The sequence below is a fragment of the Trichomycterus rosablanca genome, chromosome 1 (genome assembly GCF_030014385.1).
Source record: "Trichomycterus rosablanca isolate fTriRos1 chromosome 1, fTriRos1.hap1, whole genome shotgun sequence".
NCBI classification, from domain to species: domain Eukaryota; kingdom Metazoa; phylum Chordata; class Actinopteri; order Siluriformes; family Trichomycteridae; genus Trichomycterus; species Trichomycterus rosablanca.
Genome location: NC_085988.1, coordinates 55614976 through 55635040, shown reverse-complemented (window position 1 = coordinate 55635040; position 20065 = coordinate 55614976). Strand labels below are relative to the sequence as shown.

At 37.3% G+C, this 20065-nt stretch overlaps 1 protein-coding gene across 1 annotated transcript in view; it reads left to right on the top strand.

Annotated features, from left to right (window-relative positions):
• The window catches only part of cacna2d1a (calcium channel, voltage-dependent, alpha 2/delta subunit 1a), a 106778-nt gene extending 87228 nt beyond the window's left edge, over positions 1-19550 (top strand). The window contains exons 24-39 of the mRNA XM_062994659.1: positions 481-541; positions 638-738; positions 4794-4875; positions 5025-5090; positions 6337-6449; positions 8073-8144; positions 8247-8314; positions 9199-9237; positions 9392-9463; positions 10751-10903; positions 11676-11728; positions 12514-12569; positions 13641-13758; positions 14062-14174; positions 15146-15228; positions 18600-19550. Coding sequence (XP_062850729.1) covers positions 481-541; positions 638-738; positions 4794-4875; positions 5025-5090; positions 6337-6449; positions 8073-8144; positions 8247-8314; positions 9199-9237; positions 9392-9463; positions 10751-10903; positions 11676-11728; positions 12514-12569; positions 13641-13758; positions 14062-14174; positions 15146-15228; positions 18600-18716 — 1367 coding nt within the window. The 3' untranslated portion in view covers positions 18717-19550. The remainder of the gene's footprint in view (positions 1-480; positions 542-637; positions 739-4793; positions 4876-5024; positions 5091-6336; positions 6450-8072; positions 8145-8246; positions 8315-9198; positions 9238-9391; positions 9464-10750; positions 10904-11675; positions 11729-12513; positions 12570-13640; positions 13759-14061; positions 14175-15145; positions 15229-18599) is intronic.
• The last annotated feature ends 515 nt before the right edge of the window (positions 19551-20065 follow it).

Sequence of the window (20065 nt, the reverse complement as noted above, 5' to 3'; positions counted from 1 at the left end):
AATCTAGCTGAATATAAGAATTTATTTTACATAAAAATTTACAGTGGTTGCATACATAACAGTTTTTGATTTTGAATTAATTTTCAAAAAATCTTTACATTTGAGTATACATTGGTGAGTAAAAATGACAAAACACGTTCAACACAATAAAACATGGAAAAGTCGTGTGGTCTGAATATTTTCTTAATACGCTTTATGTCTGACCATCAGCTCTAATGCATGGATACATGAGTTTTAGTCTAATTAGTTTCACTACAAAACAGACTACATACAGGTGCATGAATGCATTTAGTTGTATGTGTTGACTCAGCTGAATATGAGCCTGCAGCATTTCACATCAGCTAGCTCTTTATCTATACACAGAACTGATAAAACTGTCAAGGATTTTGAGTGGCCTTCATTCATATATAATTTGTTTATATTCCTCTTTAGTTTTAGGTGAACGTTATTCAGATATTATTTGTTTTTATTTCTCCTCAGTTTTAGAAACTCTACAGATTGATAAATTTGAAGAGTTTGGCTACACCTTTATAGCTCCAAGGTCAGTAACATTACACTAACCATGTTTTTCAAGAGCAGTAAAACATTTTTGTTAGTAATGTCACTAAACCTTTCTCTTTTATATGTTGCTTTGTAGAGAGTACTGCAGGGATATGAACCTGGAGATTGTGAACAACAAAGAGTTCCTGGCTGAGTTTAATGAGTATATTGACAGGAACACACCAAACCATCCAATGTGTAAGTGCTGTACTAATACGTATCTACATTAATTAATTTCATTGGCAGACACAGTTTGTATCCACAGTTACATAAAAATGAAGATAAATAAAGGTGTAAAAAAGTTGTACAAACGCTATATAACTAGGGCTGCAAGGATATTGTGGTTGCAATGATTGTTTGGTTCTGAAGACATTTTTGCCATCTGATAGACCACATTACATGTACTTGGCAGTTATTTAAAATGACTTTTTATACTTCAACATACCCACAAATTAGCCAATAGGTAAAAGAACTAGAACAAGATTTAGTGTAAATATGTTATAGATGTTAGTTATCAATCTGCAATTAAAAAAGTTAAACAAAAAAAATTTAAGAATAAACCAGCATTTTTCATTTTTGTGTGCATGTTTAACCAATGTAAACAGCATGTTCTGTTTTTTTGTTCTTATTTAAATGCTAATAATTTATATCTGGTGACCAAGGATGAATATTAGCCCCCCTTTTTGCAGATCTGCTTTTAATTGTCACACGTCTTGTTTTTGAGCCTTTTTTTGTAAATCTGGACTTGTATTTTAGATTTTGGATATTGTCATGCTGCATAGCATGTTTATGGTTCAAACATAGAGTTAAACATATAGTTCAAAAATATGAAATGTTGCCGCTCAGGTGGTGCAGCGGTAAAAACACACGCTGTACATTGTATTGAATCTCAGCTCTGCCTGCCGGCTAGGCTGAGCGGCCACATGAACAACGATTGGCCTGTTGTTCAGATATGGCTGGGATTAAGCCGGATAGGGTCTCTCTCTCGTAGCTGATGCAATTGTGACCTCTGCTGGCTGATTGATGGCACCTGCACAGAGATGAGAAAAGACTGCTGTCAGGGTGTGTCTCTTCGTACACAGTGCTGAGCTGCACTGCACTCGTCAAAGTGTAGGTGATAAGATGAATACGGCATGCTGCCCACGTGTCGGAGGGGGCGTGGGTTAACTTTGTTCTCCTCAATCAGAGCATGAATCGGCATTAGTGGAGAGGAAGCATGATGCAATTGGGCAATTGGACACGCTAAAAAAGGGAGAAAAGGGGAAGAAAATGCATAAATAAAATATATATGAAAAAAATATATGAAATGTTATCTGCTTTAACCATGTTTGTTTTGCGCATTATATCACCAGATTTGTTGGGGCTTATAGACTTATAGAATCAGAATTCTAAATGCAAATCATTTTCCACACATATTTGTAGTTTAATAGAGAAGTCACTAATTCTGAATATGGCACTTTTAAAGGTACTGTTAAGGCCCACCATGTCTACAACACACCAGTACCACACAACAATGTATTTTAAAGATACCAAGAATAGTCTTGTAATTGTAGTTTAAGCGCTAAGAATAACAAAGCCACAGTTAAACATCAGGTTCCAACATTTACATTTTTGGCATTTAGCACATGCTTTTATCCAAAGCGACTTACAGTACCGTGACAGTATTTCATCTAAGCAATTGAAGGTTAAGGGACTTGCTCAAGGGCCCAACAGTGGCACCATGGCATGGTGGGTCTTGAACCAGCAACCTTTCGATTACTAATCCAGTACCTTAACCGCTAGGCTACAACTGCACCTTAGGAGTTGTAGCCTACATTTAGGAATTGTAGAGCCATAGAGTGTACTAGTAGAGTTGTTAAGCAAACCATGAAAGAGACAAGTCACTAGACTAAATATAATTTTCTGGATGCATTTTTTAAATGGAAACAGCAGAAACTTGGTGGTTATGACTTATAGACCCTTATCTAAATTAATTTTTTTAAATGGAAAATAAAATAAAAGGCTTCTGCCCCCCATTTGACTTTTACTTTATAGCTTCTGGCATATTACTCAATGCTTTCTGAACAGTTTGGGTGCTGGTTCAAAATCTGGATAATGGCCATAAAGTGGGACTGCTTTAACTGTTCGGAGGTTAGAAGGACACTCTTACCTGCTCAAAACACTTTGCAAAAGAATAAGCGCTCTCTTCCCTACCTGACTGCATAAAGGTTTTGCTTGCAAATGGCAAATAGGTGTGTTTCAAGAGGTCCATGCATACTTGAATCAATACCAAGTTATATTTATTGCTCTCTTGTTGACCGTTGTGGGGTTCGGCCATGCCCCTGTATGTGGCTTTTGATCCTAAGGCTTGAGGTGCGCTAATCACTCAGTTGAACGCACGTGTTAGGCGTGTGCTACCCCTTGTACCTGCACACCCAATTTCTTCCAATTACCTTGTGTAAGTGAGGGAAAGCAGGACATGCCACAGAGAGAGAGAGGTAAGGCGAGAGGGAGAGGGTCAGAGAGGGTATAATAGAGAATGGTAAAATATTGAGCCATTCAGTCAGTTGAATGCAATTTCAGACATTTTCATGCAGGAAACCTATAACTGAACCAGAGCAGGGTGCACTTAGAGATTGTCATGTCTTGACACATTCATCATCTTAAAAACATTTGCTCCTATTTTTCAATTATTTGTCATATGTGGATTATGGCATTCATGATTTATTATTACCATATAATCCCTAAGCTCTCAATATTTTATACTAACCAATTTTTTCAATTTAAAACACTCATATTTGTAAAGATTTGACATAAAGCCCCCACGATTGTCTTGTATGATCTCTATATAATGAAGTCAGTGATGGACAGATTGGTTGAATTGGACCAAATTCCTCAGCTGCCTTCAATAATGCCCTAATGAAAAGCACACAGTGCTGGAAGGGCAAAGTGCTACACCAGCTGCCCTCTCTGAAGTGTGTGTGGTGTGTCATAAAGAAGTTACATGGTCTTCACATTAACGAACTGCGGTGCAACAATTTAAAATGTTCAAAGAACCCTGAATGCACCCCAGAAAAAATATATATGTTCCTTTAAGGGTTTTTTACATTTGTATGCAGCCATACAATACAGACCTGTTTCACATCTTGCAAAGTTTATTTGCAGAATATTTTTTTCACTTGGTCACTTTTTTGGTCTTTTTTTATGAAGTATTTCATAATCAACTCCTGCATACCTACATCAGAGGTAACGATGTGGAGCTAATTGTTGTAGACAGGCCTTTACATGCATAACTTCCAACCAAAAGCTGACAAATGTGTGTTGTTTTATGCTGCAAGTTTGTTTGTTTTTTTACATTGAAGTACCATACAAAGTATTTGGACAGTCAGATAGACGAACCAGTTTGATAAAGCTGAAGCAGTTTAAGAATTATTTACATTACCATAAATGCCCAAAATCATCATCTAGATCCTTAAGGATTGGAAAGAAAAAATTAAGAAAGAAAAGTAGAAAGAGAATATTTCCAGTGTTTTTACTGATCAACTTCATTGTATTAATATAAACATATTTAGAATTTGATGCCTGCAACTTTTTGATGGTTTGGAAACAGAGGACATCAATTATTGCAGTTTTGCAGTGGAATTTTTGTCCATTCTTCTTGCTTGATGTTGCATCAGTAAAGGTTATGAGAAATCTGGTATTTTTTTAGTGCATTAAATCATGTCAGTCTTTCACAAAACATGCTCTTTAGATCAGCGGTCCCCAACCTTTTTTGCACCACGGACCAGTTTCATGTAAGATATCATTTCACGGACCGGTGAGGGAGGGAAGATTTAATTATACTGCTCACAAATGATGTAAAAGGAGCTTTTTCGCTGCAACGTGAACTAGGGGTGATATGACACAATAACACCCGAAATATAAGCAGTGAAAACTGCTTTTCTAGCAATCTCTAATTATTTATTCTTTCTGTGCGGGCCAGTAATAAATGACCCACGGACCGGTACCAGTCCACGGCTTGGTGGTTGGGGACCACTGCTTTAGTTGACATCTGCAAACTTCCTAGTGTTCTAACAATAAAAGCTTTTCAAAGTTGGTTTCACTTTGCACTCTGATGAAGCATATAGCTTAAATGCTTCAGTGACTGATGTGCTCTAAAGCTGATATGGAAATAGACAATGCAAGAGTAAATGTATCAAAATAGATTTGGTGCATTGTAAATAAGTAATTTTTACTGTGAAATTTAAGCTTTATATTATTTTATATGTGATTAGGTAATGTGGATCTGGTGAACCGGCTGTTACTGGATGCTGGCATCACATCGGAAATGGTGAAATACTGGAGGGAACAAACTATGTGAGTTCAGCTAACTAACATGCATGCATATACTGTACACTTTAAGTTCTCCATACTTGTTAACAAGGCCTTTGTGCGCTGAATTTGTTAAAAGAGTAAAGAAATCTGTTGAGCTGTGTTTAACACACCTTATTTAATGTTCTCGACAGGAGTAACAGAATCAGTGCTAAATTTGTGGCCACAGACGGAGGAATCACCAGAATTTATCCAAAAAGGTATGTTTTCTTTTTTTTTTTTAATTAGATTTTAAACAGCCAGAATTGTCTATAAGTATACATGAAAGTATATTGGGCAGCGATAGCCCAGGTACCAGACTAGTAATTTAAAGTTTGCTGGTTAAAGCCTCACCACTGTCAAGCTGACACAATTTGACCCCTGAGCAAGACTTTTAAACGCTATTTTTTTGTAAATAACTGTGTCTGCTAAATGCTTTTAATTTAAGCATAGAAGGCATAAAGCAGTGTAACCTAACAGTGGTAACAGAAAGAAATGGCTGGTCTATGAATGAGGTGTTAATGGGCATCTAGGGCAGTGATAGCTCAGTGGTTAAGGTACTGGACTAGTAAACAGAAGGTTACCGGTTCAAGCCCCGCCACCACCAAGTTGCCACTGTTGGGTCCCTGAGCAAGGCCCTTAACCCTCAATTGCTCATCGTGTTCAGCTCATTGTGTAAGTCGCTTTGGATAAAAGTGTCTGCTAAATGCTGAAAATGTAAAAAAATGTAGGTATTTTAGTGTTAAATACAGATAAATGATTTCATTTATCTGTATTTAACACTAAAATACCTACATTTTTTTACATTTTCATTTACATTTTCAGCATTTAGCAGACACTTTTATCCAAAGCGACTTACACAATGAGCTGTGTAAGTTTAGGTTAACTAAAATGTAAACCAAAATAAACACTAAATAAAATTAAACAAAATAAAGATGCAGAGGCTGTGGTGTCATTTGGTGTGCACTGTTCAAAAATGAATCCCATAAAACTTAGTTATGAAGTCAGATTGCAAGAGATATGATAATGAACCGCTCCTTTTAGTAGCATCATTGGATCAGCCAGGAGCTATAAGTGCTTTTCTTCAATTATGGTGTCATTTAGGGGTAAGAGACATTGTCCATGTCAACAGTTTACCTAACACAGTCCAGAACAGTTTTCCTTTGTACCAAGTACAAAGTTTACTGCTAGCCTCAGACTTTTCCAGTGTCTGCCAAATCACTTTGCATTGGCATTTTGCAAAACTGCATTAACTGTAACAAACCAGAGAGGTGTTTTTTTTGCTCATATTTCTGCTTATATTTGCTCATTTAAAAATAATAATGCTTTGTAGATTCTGTTAATAAATTTGCTTACAAATAGTTTAGTTTTAATTGTTTTGCTTATTCTAAATATGGTACTTAACATCCACCCTTACATAATTAAGAACACAGCCTAGATATATTAACTGATTAATTTGTTCATCAGTGCTGGTCCAGAGTGGAGTGAGGATCCAGAGACATACGAGTCCAGTTTCTACAAGAGAAGCCTGGATAATGATGCTTATATATTTACACCACCACTACCAGACAATGGAAGTCGTAAGTGTGTTAATTGTATTTGGAGTAAGAGCATAGTATACTATAATCAATGGAATTAAAAGTAGTTAAACGTCTCTCTTAGTGAACTGTTTTTTTTCACAGTTTTAATAATGCAAAAAATAATAGTAGTATAATAAAATTATCATACAAGTACAGCAAACATTATTAGATTTTCATCTTTTGAGAAGAATACACAGTGCTTACACAGAGCTGACAGGAAGAAATTAGCTTCTTTTTTAAGAGAAAATGGAACAAAACATACACTGATCAACCATAACATTAAAACCACCTCCTTGTTTCTACACTCTTTGTCCATTTTATCAGCTCCACTTACAATATAGAAGCACTGTAGTTCTACAATTACTAACTATAGTCCATCTGTTTCTCTGCATGCTTTGTTAGCCCCGTTTCATGCTGTTCTTCAATGGTCAGGACTCTCCCAGGACCACCACAGAGTAGGTATTATTTAGGTGGTGGGCCATTCTCAGCACTGCAGTGACAATGACATGGTGGTGGTGTGTTAGTGTGTGTTGTGCTGGTATGAGTGGATCAGACACAGAGTTTTTAAATACCGTGTCCACTCACTATTTCTCACTCTACCTTATACTCCTACCTAGTTGGTCCACCTTGTAGATGTAAAGTCAGAGACGATCGCTCATCCATTGCTGCTGTTTGAGTTGGTCGTCTTCTAGACCTTCATCAGTGGTCACAGGACGCTGCCCACAGGGCGCTGTTGGCTGGATATATTATTGGTTGGTGGACTATTCTCAGTCCAGCAGTGACAGTGAGGTGTTTAAAAACACCAGCAGCGCTGCTGTGTCTTATCCACTCATACCAGCACAACACACACTAACACACCACCACCATGTCAGTGTCACTGCAGTGCTGAGAATGATCCACCACCTAAATAATACCTACTCTGTAGTGTTCCTGGGAGAGTCCTGACCCTTGAAGAACAGCATGAAAAAAGGCTAACAAAGCATTCAGAGAAATAGATGGACTACAGTCAGTAATTGTAGAACTACAAAGTGCTTCTATATGGTAAGTGGAGCTGATAAAATGGGCAGTGATTGTAGAAACAAGCAGCCGGTTTTATTGTTATGGCTGATCAGTGTATTTTCTAATAATATTTAGAAAGTACAGCAAACAAAATTATTAGATCTTCTGTTGAGGAAAATACACAGCGCTTACACAGAGCTGGAAGAAATTAGTTTCTTTTTTAAGAGATAATGAAACAAAAAATATACAAATTAATAAGCAAGAAAGAAGAAATAAAAGGCAGAGCAACAAAAGGGAAGAAAATATCAAATATAGTGAATGTATTAAATTAGGATTGTTAGATAAGCAAAAAATTCAGAAAAAAGTATAAATTATTAAGTTAAAACTAAACAAGGGACAGGGAGCAAAGGCAGAAATAAGGGAGAAACAATATGAAAGAAATATTAGAGATTAGATGTTTTGACAGGAAAATGATTTTTGAACAATGTATTTTAGTATAAGCTGAATGATAATGTATTTAAAAGCACTGCAATTACTTCTAATAAGTAAAACCTTAACACCTTAACACCTGCTGACAATCCAGTCTTGATGGAGTGTGAATGTAGATTTTTCTCATTGTCTCAGGAACCCCTGAATCCATCTTGGTGAGCAGAGCAGTGGACCTTACTATTAATGATGTTTCACTCAAACCAGCGGGTAAGACTGATGGTGCATGGTAAAATGCTCACATATTAGATGTCAGCACTTTATACCCTGTGAGACATGGCGATAACTGTATTGTACTGTTATTTGTTCTAGTGGTTGGTGTAAAATTGTCCATTGTTAACTGGATGGAGAGCTTCATTAATGCTACAGAGAAATCCAATGTGAGTAGAACACATCTTCATTTTCACCTTTTCTTTTTTTTTTTCATTTTGCCTTGCATCCAACAAACACAGTTGCTCCTCTTTGAGGGTGGGAAGGTCAGATGGGGTTTCTTCTCTCTGCCACTGTGATATGCTTTGTCTGTGACTGAATAAGGTACCAACTATTTGGTAGGGAGATTCACATGGAGATTAGCATGTCTTTGCATATGCGATAAAACTGCATCTGAGACCTCACTGCTGGCCAGTGAATAAGAAGCAGCCGGCTACTATTGCGCTTGTGTTAGAGGGGGACATCCTGTGGCTAGAACGGGATGGTGAAAGCGGCAGAGGATTGCGGTATGCAACAGGAAATTGGAAATGACTAAATTAGATAAAGGGCGAACACAAACCTGGCTCCCCAATACCAAAAAAGAGAGTATAAAACACTATGATTTTTCAATGTAGGTTTAAATGCACATGGTTCAAATATATGCTAATAAAGCCAAAATATATGGACACCTCTTTCAATTACTGAACTATTGGGTTTCAGCCACACTGAATCAATTATATGAAATGAGGTCCATAAAGACATGGTTTGACGAGTTTGGTGTAAATGAACTCCAGTGGTCAGCACAGAGCCTTGCTGAACACCTTTGGGATGAATTATATCAAATGCAACCCAGGCTATTTCATCCAACATTAGTGACTGACCTCACAAATGTTCTGTTGACTGATTGGGCACATATTTCCACAGACACCTTTTCAAATTTTGTAGAAAGCCTTTACAAAACTGAGGAAATTGGATTGGGGTGGAGGGATCCGTATGAATGCCATTGGTTTTGGAATCAGACAACTACAGTTAAATGTGAATGATAATACTTTGTTGTTTTGTTTATCTTTGACAGTGCAATGGTGAGATCTGTGGCTGTAAAAGAAACGATCCAGTAAGATGTGTTTAGTTACTTATGTACTTGTATAACTGATGTACAGTATAAAGCCCACTCAGTCACGTACTTACTTAAAGACAATCATATGAGTAAAGTAACCTTTTTTCTTAACCCATATTCCAGCTTTCTCTTTTGTGTGTTTGTCCAATAGAACATTGACTGTGTGCTCCTCGATGATGGGGGTTTCCTGGTCATGGCCAATAGGGAGACCTACATTGATAAGGTTAGTGTTTCCTCCCCAGTAGGCAGAATTTGCTGATTTGCCCATCAGCTGATGTGACACTCCCCTCTGCAGCAGCAGAGTAAAAGTTTATGCTTAGGCTTAGTGACGCTTGGTGTGTGTGCAGGATTAATCTGACCACTGCCATTCACCATATGTTTTAAATGTTCGTGCACAGACAAAGAGCTTAAGAGATGACAACCTGTTATTTACTCACTCGGCTGAATTCTTTGGAACCTGCAGAATTACTAACACACAGCATGGGTGTCCTAAATAATGCTTTACACACAAATATAATAATAAAGGAATAAAGAGTTTCGTGATAATGGGATAATGGGACGAACTCCTCCGAGATTTACCACCCATCATTTAAATGTCTGAAACTTTTATGAGAATTTGAGTGAAAACATAATTTATGAAGGAAAAAAGCATTAGTCATAAATAAGGCTCTGCTAAATTCATGGGAAAATGTGCTTAATTTCACGGACCTCGTTTTTTACAGAATCACAGATTACACAGATTTTTAAAGAAAAGTGTCACATTTCACAGCAGTCATTAAATAACACTCATAAATTGAATGACAGAATAAATGGAAGCTACAATGCACAGGACAGCCTACCTTAACGGTTACATTTTCAGCATTTAGCAGACTATTTTATCCAAAGCAACTTACAGTGTAAGCAATTGATGGTTAAGGGCCTTGCGGGGTTTGAAACAGTGGTCTTCTGATTACTAGTCCAGTACCTTAACCACTAGGCTACAACTGCCCTAACAGTTAAATGGAAACCTGGAACAACTGACTGTAAATCCAGTGACGGTCTCAAAGAACCCCCCCCACCCCCACATTCCTCCATGTCCACAGAATTGGTTGGGGGTTTTCCAAACTCCAAACTTTGGATAAAGGCATCTGCTAAATGCCAAAAATGTAAATGTAAGTATTTAAAACACTAGACATGCTGCAACATTACAGCACACATTACATTGTTAATGCCTTTGCAAATAATATGCGGTAAGCAGGGGTCATAAACAAGTCTTTCACATCTTAAATAATGTAGAAAATAGCACAGTTTTTTTTCTTCTTTTTATAAAGAAAGTGTGTTTTACTGTATCTTTAAACACTGTTAACTTCAAGCCAGCATAATATGGGCTGGGTTAATTGACACCAATATTAGTTGTAACTTTGACATTACATTGCTATAAATGTATTTGCTACTTACTAAGCTGCCTTGTTAACTAAATATTTAATTTTTTTTTATTTTTGGTGCATCTATGTGTGTTCCATGTGTTCAGATCGGTGAGTTCTTTGGAATGATTGACCCCAGTCTGATGAGACATTTGATGAACGAGTCCCTGTTCACCTTCAAAAAAACCTATGACTATCAGGCAGTCTGCGACCCACCCAAGAAAAACGAAACAGGTGCTGGCCTCAGATCAGTTTATGTGGTAAGTCTGTCATTATTCTAACATGTACAACCACCAGTGGAGTTGTTGTAATTTAATTGCTCATGCATGTTAGTTGTTTTTAAAAGTTAGTCTTTGAATAAAAAACATCACTTTTGTGGGTTTATATCAAAGGCATTTCATTCCAATGCGTTTTGTCTTTGCATATGCCTGGCCTACCAAGTTTTTACCTGCTAAAAATAGCTGTCTGTGCATGTTCTTGGCAGGCCATAAAGCAAAAGTGAACCTGTAGCCAGTCAAATTGCATGTGATCTTTCTATAATGAACTGACAGGACCAGCTCACGCTCACTATGTGATCTTCTGGGAGACCACATTCATGGTTCCGTCTGGAACAGTGACTAAGCCATCCAAAAACACACTCACAGCTCTGAATCAGCACTCAGGGACAAGCTTTCTAATGTTAATTAAAGCAATGTGTGCAACTGTGCATTCCTGCTAATACCGACCACTTGTTTATCTTGGTTAATCCTGTTTATAAATTTGAACTATTATTTTAATTGGCGGCTCTTGGCTTGTTTCCCAAACTGTGTGGGCTCTGTAGTTCGCCTCTGGCAGAAACTGCAGCTAAGAATTTACTGTAAAATGCAGAGTGTTTGGGCAACTTTCTGTTCAGGACACTAATCAAGTAGCACAGAATTGTACTATGCATTGTGAAGCCCTGTCGATTTTGAATTTGAACTGTCATTTGAACTATTTATTTTGAATCTTAAAGTAACACAAGGTGTTTTTTTGTTTTTTTTTTGTCTCTCCAAGCCCACAATTGCAGATATACTGAGTGTGGGCTGGTGGGCCTCTGCTGTAGCTTGGTAAGTGCAGCTTTAATCTAAATATCTCAACATTTTTATTCATGTTATTTTTAAGGTTTATTACCACTTTATCCTAGTCAGGGTCATGGTGGGTCACAGCGTCCACAGAATCACTGGGCACAATGCAATAACACACCCCGTACAGGGCGCCAATCCATTATGAGGCCTCAGCCAACCAAATACACCCACCCACCCCACACACACACCTATTTCCCAGACATAACCAATCATGTAGATGCCCTACCAGCCAATAGCACCCCTAGGGATTCCCAGCAGAAGTGGGCTAGCATAATTTACCACTTTGCGTCACCTTAGCGCCCTCAACAATTTATGTGAAGGGCTTTTACAAATACGCTGAACATGATGGATGAGTGTGTGCTCTGATTGTAGTCTATTAGTAAGTGAGCACTTGTTTATGTAGGGAATATATTTCTTGGCTAGGAGATCTTATTAACTAAGCAGTAGAATATTTGCTCTTAGAACTATAAACCTAACTGAAGGGGGAAAAAAAACAAAACAGCAAAACAGCCAGCAGAGACCTACATCCGTTGTGTTTTCAGCAAATAATGCTGTGCTGTTTTTCAGCAGTGTTGGTCTATTGAAGTACTTTACAGCAGCTATGGTACAGCCAAGCTGTTTTAACATTGTTTTGATGCATTGCAATGGTTATTGGTTTTGTGTATCTGCTTAGTAACACTGTAATTGTTTAAGGCAAATATAAGGCCTGTGTGGATCTGTGGTGTATAGTCTTTGATAAATGCCTGCTGTTCTGTTTTGATTTCTAGGTCAATGATGCAGCAGTTGTTTGTTAGCATAACATTTCCCAATTTCTTGGAAGCAGGTAAGAAACCAAGCTCTGGAAGTAATTAAGGATTTACATTTTCGTAGGAAATTCTAAGTTGTAAAATGTGAGTTGGATGTTTTTGTGAAGTTTCTAGAATCAGTAAGTTTACATAAATAATCAAACAAACAAGTAAAAAAAAAAGAATAAATGTAAGAATTTAAGCATTTCTGCCACATGTCAAGTATGGTAAAAATGATAAGCTTTGCTTGTGTGCTATAGGCATCTGAAACATAATTAATAGTATTTTAAATATTAAAACAACTATATACAGGTAGGTACACTGTATGGCCTTACACTATATGGTGGGACTACTTATTAGTAGCATTAATCAATAGCACCCCCCCCCCCCCCCCCCCCCCCCCCAATCAATTATTTTACACTTTTTTTACAGATGTCTACTGGATACATTTTTATTATGAGTTTTTTATGTTGTGGTGAAAATATGTAATAAAGCTTGAATTTTAGAAAATGCTGATGCATTTGCTCCCAGTTGGTTAACCAAATACTAAAATACATTAAATTAGCTACTTAATGCACTGTATAGAAACAAAGATTACAAATCACACTTCAAGTACACATGCCCAACATTCCGTTTTATGACATATGGACATAAAAAAATTTTAATGGACAGAAAATGCTGTATGGTATAAGCACACCAGTTATTATAGCTTTTTGTGTTCGTGTGGACTAGGTCTAAGTTTTAAAAAAAATGACTGGGCAGCTTTGGATATAGCAGACTTAGTTTCCTTACATCTGTAAGGGTACATAATTGGTATGTTCAATCAGAAGTTGATCATTGGTGAACTTTTAATAAATGCCGGTCATTTGATTAAATGTTTTATACTGAAATCAAATGGAAGAGTTTGTTTTTTGACAGACGATCCCATTAACAAAACCTCAAATAAAAGTGCATTGTTAGATCATTTTAACCACACTGGTAAAAGAAATACATTTACACATGCCTGATTAAACTGATTTACAAAAATGTTGTAAATATTTTACAGTAGGTTTGTACACATAATATAAGCTTCATGAGTGATTAGTTTACATACAATACTTTTTCCACAGCGGATCTAGAGGAAGTTGTTGCGGAGAAAAAAAGCTGCATTACAATACAGACCCAGTATTTTTTTGAAAATGATTTAAAAAGTTTCAAGGGGAACATAGAATGTGCCAACTGCTCTAGGTAAGAACCTAATTTGTGCAAAGAATCACTCACACACACACACACACACACACACACACACACACAGCACAGAGCATGGTAATTACTTGATTGTATTATGCAGTACACCTGTCTTGAGTACACCTTTTAAATTATGTTGTGGCATCAGTTTACAAATCACTGCTTTCTGTTATTATTTGCATTTTACATACTTTCTCTTTTAAATCATTGTAAATTACCTTGTCATTTCTCCTTTGCTTAGAAGTTAAATTAATCTATATTTCTTTATGTGTGGATGTGTTTGCCATCCTTACCTGTTATCAGACAGTTCATTGCAGAAAAGCTGTCGAAGACCAATCTGGTGCTCATCATAGCAGATGCAAAGGGGAGCTGCAGTACATGTTCTGAAAGGCCTGTCACCCAGGCTGAGGAGCCCTGTATCCTTCCTACATTTACATTTTCGGCATTTAGCAGATGCTCTTATTCAGAGCGACTCACAGAAGTGCTTCCATAGTAAACATTTCTCTCCTCTACTTTACGTTGTCAACAGTCCAAGAATACAAATCTGATAAAAACCCTGTTAGAACTAAAGTGTTTCTTTTTTTTAATAGGTAAAAAGTAAATATGAGCATAAGTATGTACATGTCAGCTAAAGTCCTTAGTAAAGAGGTGGGTTTTTGATCGTCTTTTGAAGATAGCGAGAGACTCAGATGTTTGGACTAACAAGGGAAGCTCGTTCCACCACTTGGGTGCCAGTACAGAAAAGAGTGTTGATGCTTGTCTTCTTCTGGTTCTTGCTGGAGGATCAAGTCAAGCAAGACTAGTGACTCGGAGGTTGCATGGTACAGAGCGAGGTTTTATTAGACCTCGAAGGTAGCTTGGGGCTGGTCCATTTTTGGCTTTGTAGGTGAGCATTATTGTTTTAAACTGAATGTGTGCAGCTACAGGAAGAGAAGAGAACGCAGCAGTGGGGTGATGTGGCAGTGTTTAGGTTGGTTAAAGGCAAGCAGCTGCAATTTGAACGAGTTGCAAGGGTTTAATAGTGGACATAGGAGCACCTGCCAGGAGGAAGTTACACACAGATGCAAACATGAACATTCACATACAAACATTTTACCAGCATTTTATTAATGTATACATAGATTACCATGGGTATTAATATAAAGCATACAGTTTGTCACAATGCTTTGCAGAATGCAGACACCAATCCAGTCATTTTAAATGATCCCAGATTTATTTACAGTTAGACTGTATGATTTGAAACATTCAAGTTCAGTTTGTCAGTTTTACTGACAATAACAAAAAAGCTGTTACTAGAGTACTTAGAGACCTTTTTAAAAAGATGGCAATGGATTTTAGGTCAGGTGGGATTTCCTTTTTTTTCTCTTTCCTGAACAAATGGTCACAGCTACAGGTCCAGATCCCTGTGATATAGCCATGAACCCACGTTACAGGAAAGGTCCAGCGCTGTGTTTTGACAACAATTACAGTGTAAGTTTAAAAAGCACTGCATGTGCTGTGTGTTCACATCAAACAAAACCTGGGCTTCATCCGAAATCGCATACTTCCATACTGTACAGTATGCGAAAGCAGTACACGAAAGCGGTTAGTGTGTCCGAATACATAGTATTCATTAAACAGTATGCAAAAAGTACCTGTATGACCTACTGCATAGGCAGCCGTTTTTGAGTATGCAGTAGAGCACACTGCGGTCCGCTAATCTATCCCATAATTCAACTGGAGATGCAAAGGCATCGAAGCAGATGAAGAAAGATGTAGGAAAGCGGAGAGTAAGACAAACATTAAATTTAAACAATTAAACAATGTTATGATTGTGTACAACTTTGAATAATGTTATGAGTAGCTCTGTGGAGAATGACACAATTAATTTTATGGGATTTAAAAATAGTTATAACTGTGGCGATGTGACGTCATGTGGACTAAGATGGCGGACGTAGTACGTCTGAGGTTGGGTGCATACTGCACACTTTACCGGCAGAGCAGTGCACACTGCCTCGAATTTAGTACGTACTGTTTAAGTATGTGATTTCGTATGCAGCCCTGATCTCTCAGTATTGCTGGCTGTCCTCGTTATATATACAGTACATCCAGAAAGTATTTACAGCTCTTCACTTTTTCCACATTTTGTAATGTTACAGCCTTTTTCCAAAATGGATTACATTTATTTTTTCCCTCATAATTCTACACGCAATATCCCATGATGACAAAGTGAAAGAAGTTTCTTTGAAATTTTTGCAAATTTAATAAAAATAAAACACATAAATATAACATGTACATAAGTATTCACAGCCTTTGCCACACTCAAAATTGAGCTCAGGTGCATTCTGTTTCCACTGATCATCCTTCAGATGTTTCTACAACTTGATTGAAGTCCACCTGTGGTAAATTCAGTTGATTGGACATGATTTGGAAAGGCACACACCTGTTTATATAAGGTTTCATAGCTGACAGAGCACAAACCAAGCCATGAAGTCCAAGGTATTGTATGTAGACAGAGCTCCAGCGTTGCGCTGTGGAGAGAGGAGAACCTTCCAGAAGGACAACCATTTCTGCAGCACTCCACCAATAAAGCCTGTATGGTAGAGTGGCCAGACGGAAGCCACTCCTCAGTAAAAAGCACATGACAGCCCAACTGGAGTTTGCCAAAAGGCAGCTGAAGGATTCTCAGACCATGAGAAACAAAATTCTCTGGTCTGATGAAACAAAGATTGAACTCTTTGGCCTGAATGCCAAGCGTCATGTCTGGAGGAAACCAGGCACTGCTCATCACTTAGCCAATACCATTCCTACAGTGAAGCATGGTGGTGGCAGCATCATGCTGTGGGGATGTTTTTCAGCAGCAGGACCTGGGAGACTAGTCAGGGTAGAGGGAAAGATGACTGCAGCAATGTACAGAGACATTTTTGATAACAACCTGCTCCAGAGCGCTCTGGACCTCAGACTGGGGCGAAGTTTCATCTTCCGACAGGATAACGACCCTAAGCACACAGTCAAGAGAACAAAGGAGTGGCTTCGGGACAACTCTGTGAATGTCCTTGAGTGGCCCAGCAAGAGCCCAGACTTGAACTTGAACCTGATTGAACATCTCTGGAGAAATCTGAAAATGGCTGTGCAGTGCACCAACGCTCCCCATCCAACCTGATGGAGCTTGAGAGGTTCTGCAAAGAAGAAACTGGTAGAAACTGCTCAAAAATAGGTGTACCAAGCTTGTAGCATCATACTCAAAAAGACTTGAGGCTGTAATTGTTGTGATTCAACAAAGTATTGAGCAAAGGCTCTGAATACTTATATACAGTACATGTTATATTTTTGTGTTTTATTTTTAATAAATTTACAAAAATTTCAAACAAACTTTTTTTTTACTTTGTCATCATGGGGTATTGTGTGTGTGTGTAGAATTTTAAAGGAAAAAATAAATTGTATCCATTTTGGAATAGGGCTGTAACATAACATAACAAAATGTGGACAAAGTGAAGCGCTGTAAAAAACTTCACTGTTGACCTTTATCAAATACATAAAACATCAATACATGATAAATATGCTGTGGCAAATCTGGTACATTGGATTCCTCACAGCAGCAGGGGTCCTGATATCTGGTTACTGTCTGTAAGGAGTTTTGCATGCTTTCCCCATGTTCTCTGTTGTACTCTATTTCCTTCCACTGCCCAGAATGAATGCATAAGGTGATTTGTCAGCACCTTGATGGGTGAAAGTAATAATACGAGTGTGTCACCCTGTTATGCTTTAGTATCCTGTCCCGGATGAATTCCTGCCTTTATGTTGAACCGGAACTAAAGTTTTAGTGAAGATGAATAAATACATGAATAAATTAACTAATTTTCATTCTATTTGGTGTGTTGTAAACATATAATCTCTTGACAAATAATTATGATATTGTGAAAAGCCAAGCCTAGTGTTGAAAGAAGCCAAGCGTTTAAAGTTAGTTTTGTGTGAAAGGTTTTTGTGCCTAAATGCCTGTCTCTAGCTATTTTTGTTTACATGTCTACATATTCATTTTAGTTTTAGGTCTCATATGCTTATTTGCATATTTAAATGCTTCCTCTTCTTCTAACTTATTATTAATGTTCTTTACTCTATTAACTGTGCATTTTTTCAGCATGACTCTCTTTTTATTTCTCTTTCTTTCTTTTTCCACTGTATTCTGGCCTGTGCATTGTGTGTTAGGATAGTACCATGTGTAGGAGAAGCGCTGGCTCTCCACTGCACCCCTCTCAGCTAGTGTTACTTCTGCCAGTGTTCATGTGCTGTTTTGGATTAGTCTGTCTCTCTTTGTCCCCGCATCTCTCTGTTTATCTCTAGCACCTTTTACAAAAAAGTTTGAAATTTATCTAATGCAATCGAGTATCCAATGCGATATGGGTATCCAATTATCTGATTGCATTTTGCTTCATTAATTATTATCTTCAATTTAGTTTATTACTGTGAATTTTATTCTTGAAGTCCAAAGACTGGTATAACATTAAATAGACCACACATTGTTTGTTTAATATACAATATATAAATTGTCAATATAAACATTTTCTCTTTTCTATTTTTCTCTTGTTATTCTTTTGTTTTATTTTCTTCCTTTTATGTCTTTCTTTGTCAATATAAATTGCTTCCTTTCTGCATAATCAAACTAAAACTCTAAAACTCTTTTTTTTCTGCTGTGAATCTTAAATCTGCTTCATTAACCCAAGTAAATTTCCTCTAGTTGATAAATAACACTGTGTTGTGTTCTATGGATTTATTATCAGAAAAGAAATTGCACTATTAAACAAACAAAAGCCTGTTCTGTTCTGTTGTGACTCTTGTTTTCTCTCTGCAACTGGACCATAAAGGAGAAGAAAGTGGACTGTGGTGGGGTGGCTGGTCTGACTCCGTCCATTTGGAGCATGGCTGTCATTCAACTACTGCTGCTCTGGCTCCTCAGTGGACTGGGACACTGCCCATCATGACCGCAGCCCTGCATGGTCCCCCCTAAAATGATGCCAAACCCTCCTTATGCCCAGTGAGTTTTAATTACAATCACAGGCGTGAAGTTATGAAGTGGAAGCCTTTGAGATACATATAAGACAAAAGCCTTATGGAGTGTTCATGTGCTGCTTCTAGTCGGCGCTGATATTACTGACGACCTTTAGCCTCTAGCCTCTTGAGTACAGCCTCGGTGCACTTGGGCAACAGGGTGGACAGCCTTACTGGAGCAGCACAGATATCCTGAGTACTGCTATAAAAGCTTACTTTAACAGTCATGACTGATAGTGTCACTGCCAAATATTGTTCTCCCCTGTGCCTGTGCATTGACAATTGTCAATTACATACATTTTCTTGAAAATTTTTAGAAATTTCTAGCATCATTAAATGAATTCAATTTGGTACTGACATAAACCCACCAATTTCTGTTGTAGTGTCCATCATAGTACAGGCGGAATCTGCTTTTTTAACCTTCTGCATTGGGAAATGCATTTGCCAAAAAAGTCTGCTCTGCACTGCTGTGCCGGTTAAAAAACCTGGTGTTACAGCCCTTACTTACAAGTGTTTTACTGCGTATGAAAGACAAACTTCTTATTTTTCTATGAGAAGTGGTGTGATTGCATGTGAGTGAGTCTGATATTTAAGTTCTTTAAAATGGTTTATACTGAAGAGAAGTATGTGCTTGCTACTGCATTTTAATGTGCTGTCTATTCTGATTTAAAAGGAATTTTATTTATTGTTCTCCCCAATTGTACTTGAATATGAATATTAAATCAATTAAATTAAAGATGTTTGTAATATTATAATTGGTGCCTTCATATTTAAACAGTTTCAGAGCATTATAGCCACCTGTATTGCACACCATCTAATAGTGTCTTTTCTGTTTCTGTTTACTTTGATCTAAATACATTATGTTATTGAAATGTTACTGAAAAATATCAAACTGTTTACTAAGCACTGATTTAAAACTATTGTAAGAGATGGTGATTACATTGTACAATTACATAAGTTTGAACAAAGCTCTTCTTGTTCTATACACTGTATTGAGAAAGTATTCAGAACTCTTGTATTAAAACCCCTTGGACAAGTTATATGAAATATCGTATTCACAAAAGTTTTCAGACCGTTGCTGTGGGACTCCAAATTATCATGTGGATCCTTTGCTTCATTTGCTTCATATGACCTAGTGATGTGTCTAGACCACAATTGGAGTGTTACAGTTTTATTTAATTGGATAAAAACAACTCTGGACTTGTATTGTTATATTCATTCATTTTCAGTTAATAAATTTACACTGCTTGACGTCCAAAGAACTGTATGTAGATTATATTAT